General features: G+C 36.8%; 1 protein-coding gene and 1 non-coding gene across 2 annotated transcripts; both read left to right on the top strand.

Annotated features, from left to right (window-relative positions):
- The first annotated feature begins 503 nt into the window (after positions 1-503).
- On the top strand, positions 504-1,082 carry LOC116245556 (uncharacterized). Its single transcript, XM_031617039.1, has one exon. It carries the CDS (start codon positions 504-506, stop codon positions 1,080-1,082), a length of 579 nt encoding a protein of 192 aa, XP_031472899.1.
- A 7,204-nt stretch (positions 1,083-8,286) lies between these two features.
- Positions 8,287-8,357, top strand: TRNAG-UCC (transfer RNA glycine (anticodon UCC)). The gene has a single exon. It is a non-coding gene; the product is annotated as a tRNA-Gly (tRNA).
- Positions 8,358-11,149: the final 2,792 nt, after the last annotated feature.

Raw genomic sequence — 11,149 nt, 5'->3', positions numbered from 1 at the left:
TGTGTCCCAGAGCGTAATCTTGATATCTTTTCCTTTGATGGGAAGGGTCTTCGTGAAAAATTATACTCCGACTGAGGCTTGATATCCTTATTGGAATATTCCTTTGATATATCTGGAGCTTATATTCGTCTTGCCTGTACCTGAGTTGCCGATTAAGACTATCTTATACAATTAAAGATCCTAATCCATCTTATAATAATCAGTGTTGATTAATACTCGAATAAGAGCTTTAATAATCGGCTTTCAATATCTGTTTATTGGGAATCAAAAATTAAATTGTTGGCTTTTATTTTTCTTGTGAAAAGAACGGTAGAATATTTATTACATTAGGGAATAAACTTGTTGTATTGATTAATACATGAAAAATCGATGGTTTTATTAATTTGGGGGATGATTGAGTTGTTTGGAGTATGGGACATGTGTAACTCATGCCAAAATATGTTTTTTCTTTAGACACGATCCTTATTTATCGAATTCCCTCTATTCCAAGCATAATAATTCTAATGAAGCTGCAGTCCCTCAGCATCCTAGCTATCCTGGTTGTCTGTGCTCTTTCTCATCTCAACCACCACAGCCACCCTGAACGAGCTGGCCTCACCGTCGAAAAGCCCCTTTACGTTGTTCACCCTCTTCACGGAGTCGAAGATAACGTCAACTCCCCAGTCACCGTCAATGGATTCATCGAAATCCCCCAAGGAACCAATGGAAAATTCGAGCTCGACGAAGAATCAGGCCTACTGAAGCTGGACAGAGTCTTAGCAACTCCGGTGGTCTTCCCCATCAACTACGGATTTTTGCCAAAGACTATCGGTCTTGACAACGATCCACTCGACGTGATGGTGATTTCCAGCCTCCAGATCCCCTCTTCAACCTTGGTGGACGTGCGAATCTTGGGAGTGATGAGGATGATCGACACTGGAGAAGTTGATGACAAGTTGATCGGTGTTCCTGAAAAGGACCCAATTTACTCAGGATACAAGGATCTTAGCGATATCCCCTCGCAGACCCTCAACAAGATCAAGGCCTTCTTCGAGACATACAAGATCCTCGATAACAAGAAAGTGTCAGTGGTGGGCTTCTAGGCGAAAATGGCCGCTTATGCCACTATTGAGGACTGTCAGGCTCGCTACAAATACATTTATGGACATTGATTTCTATCCATTTGCTCTGAATCTATTTTTCACCGTACTGAAGAGTTGAATAGAGATTATCGAAATCATTAATAGACTTTCTTCCTGAGATTGTCGAAGAGTTTTCTTCCGAAGCTGATGATTTATCTCTTTTGGCTTTTTTTATATTTTTTCATGGGGGCGACGGTAAGGGCTAATTCTAAAAGTAAAAACTTCTTTATGAGTATTCTAAAGGCGAGGCTCTCTTCCGGGTTTAAAATTTAGTCGCTGCAGAGTTTTTGAATAGTTGCGGGCCGAATATAGGTCTGCGTTAAATTAATCGATCTTTTTATTTTGCCTATAAAGCTGATCGGATTAATATCGATATTTCTACTTTTGAAAGATTATAAATATGTTTGGACATTCATGTCGTTGTAAAGGTGGAGGATGAACATTTTGAAGATATTGGAGGGTATGTTTCTATCTTTCTTTTGTTTCTTTTTGGAAAAATTATCTTCTCTTTCCTATATAACAAAAATAAATACAAGCTTTCTCAGCATCTTCATTTTTCGGTTCGATTTCTTTTTCACCTCGGAGTGTCTATGGCTATTTTTCATGGACGATGCAGAGGGTTCTGAGTTTTAGAGATTAAGATTTTCGATAGTTTCTCGATTACTCTGGTTTTATTCAATGAAAGGAAGCGCCGGCATATGCATGAGTTGCATTTGCAGGTGAAGCAGCATAGAGTAATCATAGGCAGGATACATATAGCCGTACATTGAGCAAGGTTCGTTCCAACTCATCTAATAATGATTATTGATTATAAAATCAAACCTTATGCTCAAATTAAAGCTGCCCTTAACTTGCTCCGATGAGAAAAAAATCAAAGAACTTTACCTCCAAATGCCTCCATAGACCAAATATGAACTTTTTCTATGATTTTTAAAGGTATTTTATTTTTTTCTTTGCGAGGCTAAGAAACGGACTCAATAAATATAAGTCATTCAGCTATGAAAAAAAACTTATTTCATTAATAATCGCTATAGAAAATGTTATGGTTTTTAGCGTATCTCACAAATATGCATGTCTTTCGAGTTTTTCAATATTTAACCAAGCTAACCACCATAGAAAAAATACTTATCCCCATTATATATACCAAATAATCAAAAGGGCATGGACGGAAACGCAAAGGGCTTATGGTCTGTTTGTTCAAATATCAAAATAGAAATAAATATATATTTTTCACAGATCAAAGTACTCAGAGTTTTGAATCATCTCAGAAGAGGATTAAACGTTCTCGTTGGCCTATCTCGGGACCGACACTTTGGAGATCTTCAAGTTTATATCGTCGAAATATTAATTTAGGGCCTATTTGGAGATGATTCTGTCATCACGCTCAAAGGAGTGCTTGGAAACAGTCCAATCATAGTTGAAAATGTTGGGATTGAAGGCGGTTTCCTCCTTGGAAAGCTTCCAGTAATTTTAAATGAAGACAAAATTCAGAAAAGTTGTTAAGAGCTACTTCCTTGCGCCGTCGGCGTGTTTTGCTTAGATCGGGTCATAATCAATCGATATGGTTAATTAGCAAAAGCCATTCTTGCTGATGTTCGATACCCTCATCATCAAATACTTCATCTTCGCATGTGTTTCCACTGACTTGTTAAAACTCAAGTATTTAAGTAGGCCCTTATCGGTCTATTTTGGAGCAAATTCATCCTCCATTCTTTTTTGGATGATGTAATATTTCCCTTCGAATCGAAAGACATGCATTAGGAGGAGTTCGGTGTGGATTTTATTTGAGATTGGGTTAAGTATAGTCATTCTGTAGATGATTATATTCTCAGATGTGATGGTTGTTACAATTTCAACTTTCTTTATGTTGGGATGCCAATAACGGTATGATTCAACATTGGTTAATGCTTGAACTAAATCCCTTATTTATGTTTTAAAAAGTATGAAAATCTTGAAGAAGTTTTTGCTATGCTTCCGATAATACACTCTCACCTTTTTTGACAGCTTCTACAGCCAATTAGTCTTGAATTTTGCCAATTTATCACCGGCTAGGTTGTTGGATTACTTTATCATTGCTTATTCGGTCAATATATAGTGGCTGATAAACTAAAATTTTATCATCTACATCAAAGACTCGATTTTGCTAAACTCATAATCTTAGGAATAGAGCTTATTGTACATGTTTCGATTGTACTATATGTGTTTTTTTGATCTTTCTTCTTTCTTGCTGAAAATTTTATGGAATTTTTCAGATGATAATGACATGTTATTGTTGCTATCGACGAAAAAACTATCGTTGCTTTGTGCATATTCTTGCTGTTTTACGTATTAGTTGTTTTTGTTGATGATGCTTAGCTTTGAATGAGGATTTTCATTCTATATCTATACTGCGAATGCTAGTAAATCTCTTTGCATCAATTATATCTAAGGGATTTTATGTTCTGCATCTTTGCGAGGTATAAAGGCTTCTGTGCTCTTAAGGACTCGTTTGATGGCTTAGCTTTTTTATTTGGGTGGCTAGATTGCTTATCTTTTTCGAAACTATTCTACTTTTTTATTTTATTTTGCTTTTTTCTAGGAGAGGAAATTCAACGTCTCGATTAATTTCTTTTTGATATCTTCGTAACGCTAGACTTTGATGGTTTAAATCCTTTTCAGCTTGAAATCTTTCTTCATAGTTGTGTTTCTAATTATGTCTTAAGAGTCCATGAAATGTCTTTATTGGGATTAAAAATCGTCTTCTTCATTCTTTAAAAAAGTTTTCATCAAGCTTTTTTGGTTTTTTTGCTATTGGGTCAGCTGTTCATTGAAATTTTTGCCAAATATCTTGATAAGATCTATATTAGTGATCAGTTTTTACAATTTCCCGATTTTTATTATTTCTAAGAAAATTCTAAGATACTTGTCAAACTGTTTCTCGCTTTTCGATGCTGTGAACTGCATTTTTATCTAAGTTGGACTGATGGTCTCATAGATAGCGCACAGTGCTATTGTCTTCTTATCTCTATTGAAGTTAATAATCACGAAGCTTCTCAAATCAATCACGATCTTTGTTTCCTACCCACTAACTTTTTCAAACATTTAGAACTTGAAATTCTTCAGTCTTCCCACTTTCAAACTTTCTATCCCATTGGTATGGACTTTCAATTCTACGGAGGCTTGGCTTTTTTATTATTTTTCGATCTAAGCCATAACATCTTTCACGACTAGCTAATCTACAAGTTTATTCGATATGAGGGATCTAAATTTATTCACATTTATGGTTTCAATTATTGTCTTATTTGAGGATGATTCCTCATAGGCGTGGCCAAGCTTTTATATGAAGCTTAGCAGCTAGATAAAATATTCTTGCCGGGATGTGCAGCTCATGGCGGTGAACACTTTGTAGAAGACTGGATTGTACATTTAAAACCTGCTTTGCAGATTTTTGCCGAGACAGCATAGCTTCCTGAGGGCGTACCTGCAGTATGCCTTTTTTTCCATTTCGCGAGCATCATCTTCGATGATCTCTTCGATAAAGGAAAGCTACTACTGGAATTGCTTGATAAAGAGCTTGAAAATTGGCTTCAGCTACTTACGCTTTGAAATTATCGCTGCAAAGTTATTTAATATCATCTTAAAATTATACACATTCGACCAAAAGGAGTTTCAGTATTAATTAGCAAATAAATGAAATGCAAATAAATTGTGATGATAATTATCAATTACTTTAATTAGCCTTTAGCGAAACATAAATGATTGTTTATAAGATGTGTCTTTATAATAAGTGATGCTCATTATCAATACTTCCTCATTCCCTTGGCCAGATTCGTCATACCGTACTGCGAATAAGGATTTTTAGTTTGATTAGGATTATTGGTGCTAATGCGGGACTGTGGTGGTATATTTGAACTTTGGCTTGAATTTGACGAGAACTGATTGAGGGGTATAGTGGGCTGTGGAGTTATATTCTTTGATCGATTTGGAGTAAGTCCTCCGTTTCCTGACATCGGGTCTGGCTGTTTCCAAAGAGCATTGGAAAGGTTATTGATGCTTGGTTTTTTGCTTACTTCAGTTGTGTAATTTGTGACATTTCTAGGCGAATGTTTTTCGTATTATCTCCTTTCCTCATGGTTTCCCTTAATTATCTATTCGTTTTCATAGTCAAAGTTGATCATGCCGGTGGTTACTTTTAGTTACTTTGCCTTGAATGCCATCGGTTGGTGACGAAGCAGAGGACTATCGGTGAATGCAACTAGTAAATCTTTATGTGAAACTCCATCATTTTTATGAGCCATTTTGCTTGCGTTTCGTCTGCTCATATCCTTTGGAAGAATGTCCTTCAAGGGACTCATCAAAGCAGGATTATTTGCATAGTTTTTCTTATTTTCTTGATGATTGTTTCTAAATAAAATGGATGATTACTCTGTGGGTTTGAGATTGACAACGTAATCCTTCAGTCTTTTGATGTAATATTCATTATACCAAGTAATGAGATTTAATGGCTATTTCTCTTCAACGATGATCTGCTTTATCATAGCTTCATGCATATCCCTGTTATAGCTATTCAAATCCTTGTAGACATCCATTATCTCTTGGAATTTCTTCTCGCACTTGTTCTTTCTATTAATGGCATAGACTGCGCACATGATGAGCTGGTCGAGATGCATGTTAAAGAAGAGATCGGTCTACTCAACGATTACGTGCTTCATCATGTCATAGATGGTCTCTTGGACGTTATCATCAAGACCCAAAGCCATCGAAATTCTTTGAATTTGGGTGCCGATGTGGACCATAAAGTGTTTGAAGAATGATTCAAAGCTTTATGCAATAGCGGAGTTGCTAATCTTTTCATTGTTTGTGTGCTGATGCAGCATCTCCACCAGCTCAAAATGCGTCCACATCTTGTAGGTAGTCACACCAGCCTGAAGATCAAGGATATGAAGCTTGAGGGAAACAGGCATTGCTTTGTCACACTGCAATAAGAAGTTGAACCCTTTCCAAAGCTCAAACGGTTATAAATCCATTTCTCTCTACAGGTCCTCGAACATTATCGTTGAGTTATTAGCGAACAAGTATAGTTCGATGCTTATTGCCATTAATGCTCTATAGCATTTCTCGTTATCCTTTTCAGAAGGATGCTTGGCGAGATATTACTCAAGAGCGTACTTGAAGAAGGCATAGATGGTTTATTATTTTGCAGTTTTTGTCTTTTTGTCACCTTCCTTCTTGAACTTGTCGAAAATGAGATCGATGCACTTCATAGCCATGGACTCATGAGGCCTTTTGTTGGTGTATCCTTGGTTGAGGGCGTCTTTGAACTTGTTTGCTTTTTCATTCACGTAATTCACCATCTACATTCCCATAGTGATTGGAGTAGCCTGGATCAAAGGCACTCTCATCATCGAAGGAGAGGCAACAACTGCTTTGGGAAGGCGGCCAATGATTCCTCCATCTCCTCCAATTTTGATCGTATTCTCTTGCTTTTCAATCAGCTCATAGTTCAGAATACGGTGACTGAAGTTTTATTTCAATGGGTCATTGTGTGTTGCCTTACCCCTGAAGCCCTGTCTTGCGAATGGAGTGAACTTGGATGGAGTCATATTGGCAGTTCTCTCTTTTAAAAAGATTCTCTCGTCCAAATCGATTCCATTCATGTTCTTTTCGTAGTACTTGTCTAGACGTTTATAGTTGGTCATGAGCAGGTCAGGAGACAAAAAGTCAAGGCTGGGATTGGTCTTCAGGATGTTTCTTTTCATGAGATCGTTTTCAAAAAAGCTTTCAAAGGTGTTAGCCAAGGAAGTGTAGATGTCCAGTGTCTTGATGGAAAACATCTCCAAAACTCTTTCCCTGATAGGGAATATGACTTATTTTAATTGAGATTGCTAGTTGATCCTTTTTTAAATCTTGAGGATTCCGGTTGGAATGACATGGTCCCAGGAGAAGGAAAGCATGAAGGCCAAGGTTTGAGCCAGCATGCAAGTGTTTTCGATTAGATCAAGCGACTTCATGAGCACTTTGCTTCTCACTTGGATGTAAAGTAGCCATGCAAAATAGCTCCAATACTTCACATACTCACCGGATTCAGGGTGTCTTTCCTTTAGCTCGAACTTTTCCACGCTTTTTTCGAATTTCTTGTGAAAAGTGATCAAAAAGGAAATCTCCTTGATCAGGTTTCCCAACTCAACAGCAGCTTCCTTGTCACTCATATTCACATTTTTGGTGAAATCCTTCAGGGTGATCATGACTTCATCGAGTGGATGGGTCTTTAGCAGATGGCCTAACGTCAACGAAGGCTCGGCGATTCTTTATCCCTTCATCAAAAGAATGCTTACATTGACTGTATTGCAGGAGGTTGACTTTTCCGCCATGAAGAGAGCGGATTTAAGGACGATGGGTAATTTTTCGTGAGAAATCTACATACAACTGGTGGTACATGGCCGGAGGTATTTTTTTTATACTCAAGATAATACTTAAGTGACTGTTCTAGCGTCTTATCGTCGATGCCGTTCTGGATGACTCGGATGCGGTTGAATTCGTCTTGCTCCGGCGAGCTAAGTTGCTTTAATAATTCCATTTGAATCAAATTGCCAGTTAGATTATAATTGATATTTGAATCATAATATCAAACTATATAACATTAGAGAATATTTGCATCAAATGATCAAAGTTTATATGCAGGAAGATTTTACATTAGGGGGAAATTATCTTAGGGGTTTGAAAATTATCCACTTTTCTATTTGGAGAATACAATGAATTGTGTGAATAAGTAATATAGTTGCAAGTGGCTGGCATTATTTACCATCTTGTTTGGCAAAAAAATTATGGATATTTTTCGTTTAAAAGTAATAATATATTCTTCCTGATTCCACTCGATAAAAATATCATAAGAAACAGTATAAAAATGACTTATTATGGATCAATTTCAGTTGGCGAATCCGTGGACACTTTACATGATTGCTCTTTGATCTTAAGTCACAACTTTGACAGTCTGTCTTTTCTTTGACTGTGTTTCGGTGGTATGGTTGGTCCTCTCTAGAGTCTAGGTTGTTTTTGCAACTTCTTCTCTTGGTTTGTTTGGTGTGAAGCAGCCGGCTCCCATTTTTAATCAATAATAAATAATAAATGATCACCATTAAATGATTGGATGTCAATAAAAATGAAAGAAGTATGTTTATGTTAAGAAGCATCAGTAGTTTAGAGGTAGAATTATAGCCTTCCAAGCTGTCGACCCGGGTTCGATTCCCGGCTGATGCATTTTTATTATTTCCCATCCTTCCGCACCCACGCATGCTTCATATCAACAGTCAATACAATATCAAATACTGTCAGATTATCTTCGCCTCTCTGAGAAGGTAATTTTGGATGTGTTTCTACCACTAATGTAATGGAGTTTTGGTGTGATTTAATATCTACCATTCCGGATGGGTGCTAATTGAACATATTTATTAGAAGTGTTAACTGTTTATTTTTGCGTTTTGACTTGTCTAAATCAAGGAAGAAGTACAATGAGGAAATAGAAGTAGTAAGGATTGTCCTTCTTGTCTTCTTGTTTTAGGTGAACCGTCAGATGGAATTATTTAATAGGGATTAACTTGTTTTCTTTGTTTATGAACTATAGCGAATTGTTGACTAGCCATCCCTCCTGATTCTCCTTGCCTCCATCTTCCCTCATGTCGATTGGCTTGAAATTTTCCTTTGATATTTTGTTCTAAATGCTATCGCATTTGTTGTATTGCAATTTATACTCCTTCTATACTGACATGTTCAGCATCTCCTTTAGAGTCTCGCACTTGGGTGGCAACTAGCCATTGTAGTCTATACTATCGAGTATCTCTCTGGAATCTTAGATGTGCTGGATTTATTAAAATTGCGAAAGGCCTTCATGAGAAGCGTGGCTTCCAATGGAGCACTTGACGAACGTGTGAGAGTGGGAAGCTGATGAGACGTAGCTTCTATTGACGACCATATCTTCGACCTAGCCTTGGACTTGTTCAGGTGAATAAGCTTAGACCACATGGATTGCATTTTTGGCATCGATTAATTTCTCATTTTGAATTCTTAACGATTAGATTTCTTCCTATAATCGCTGCACCACAAAGTAGGACTCCTCCAAGGCCTTTTGCTGTCTCTCCAGGTCAACTTACACCTTCTTCAGATACTAATTCGACTATTTTTCCAGCTGGTCGATGATGGAATCTCTTTCCTCTATTTTTAGGTGCAGTTATCTGATATCTTCCTCTTTAATTACGATCTATTTATGAGTCCTTTCGATTTTATCACTCATCTCCTGCATCATGATCTAGATTAGCTTCGCATTACATGCCATTATTTCTTTTCCTCTTCGTAGTTTTTATTTACGGAGGTAAGATCTTGCTGGATGCCTTCGAAGTGTTGTTGGTATTCGGAGACATAGTGAGGAAAGGTATCGATGAAGCGACTAACGCTGTGAAGGAAATCTTCATGCACTTCTTCAATTTTGCTTATATATGTTCGACAGATCTCGGCCTCAGCTAAATGCTATTATCCATACGCATGCACTCGGCCATGAGCTAGAGAATCTCATCGCATTTCTATCTGAGACTGACGTCGATAAACTTGAGAGAAATTGATTTTTTAAGTTAGCTAAAACTTTATGTGAATCGTTCTAACATTTAAAATAATAACGTCTATTTTATCAATAGCCACTAAAAAGAAGCATCCATGTAAGAAGGAACATATTGGCTATAGGAAATATTTTTTGTATGAATAACATCGTTGATGGAAATCTTGATTTATGATTAAAATACTTTTTTGATAATATTGTCGTTATGAGCTTCGAATAAAAGTAGATCCACAAGCTTAGCAGGCAGGTACAATGGTTGCTAGATAGTTATGCGCAAAGGAAGACGAGCACAAGAGAGAGAAGAGCATTATGATACAAAAAATCGAGCTTCTTCAATCCTAGATAATGGACTACCAGGAGAAAGACCTAAAGAATAGGCAATTAAACTAGTCAATCATGATGAGCTACAAGCAGAATGAATCTTTTAGGTAACAGTACACCCAGAAGGAGCTGAACAGCATCACCCATCGTCATCAAGAATAGATAAAAAACCTAAAAAGACGTCACAATGAAGAGAAGAAACGCCTTTAGGAGGAAATTAATGACCTCAAATGCGAAAATGACAAATTGAAATTGGATATTTAGAGATTGCAGCTTGAAAATTAGAAAGAAATTGCATCCGTCAAGAACATGTATGAGGAGAAATTGAAAGAAAAAGATAATGATATGAACAATATCTTTCAGCATAAGTTTGAACTCATCAATGAACGACTAAGACAGTCAGAGGAAATGAATGCTTTCTTCAAAAACCAACTCTAGCCAAGGAAGGATAAAAGCTGCTCAAATATTGATAGAAATTATCTCAACATAGAAGATAACGAATAAAGGTTGGGATACTTTGAAAAGGAAAAAAGAAGGCCATCGGTTTCAACAAAAAGAAATGCCGAAAATTACCAAGTTTTGAGGAAAAACTAAGAAACCATATCCTCGATCAATCTCAGAATCAATCGAGCTTTAGTCCAGTTAAATCCAAGCAATATCAACTTGAACGACAAGCTAAAAAAGATCAGATAAAAGATATACCAGCAATGATTTTCCATATGAGTAAAGTTATTGATAGTGATGAGAAGTAGATAGTAATCAGCTAATCAACTGGTCTATAATGTAACATGTCCGAGCTTGTTCAATCTTTTTCCATAGATTTCGTCGATCTTCACTGTGCAACTGCGGTTCTGCCTGTTTCTTTTAGATTGGAAGTACTTTCGGAAAGGCGCAATCAGTTCATATTTGCTATGGTTTTTGTTATGGATTACTTGCTAGCATTCGTTAATCTCGATTGCATTCTTTCTTGCTGATTTCTTCTTATTGCTAAAATATTTCTTTGCTTATTTGTTTTCGGTTGTTCCTGGTCTTTACCTGGAAAGGGTCAAATTGAAATTTTTGCACGTGGCAAGTAGATTATTGTTCAAAGGTTTATTTCTCAGTATTTTTAACTTTGCATGCA

This window comes from Nymphaea colorata, unplaced genomic scaffold (assembly GCF_008831285.2).
Source record: "Nymphaea colorata isolate Beijing-Zhang1983 unplaced genomic scaffold, ASM883128v2 scaffold0738, whole genome shotgun sequence".
NCBI classification, from domain to species: Eukaryota; Viridiplantae; Streptophyta; class Magnoliopsida; order Nymphaeales; family Nymphaeaceae; genus Nymphaea; species Nymphaea colorata.
This window is presented reverse-complemented; position numbering and strand designations above follow the sequence as displayed.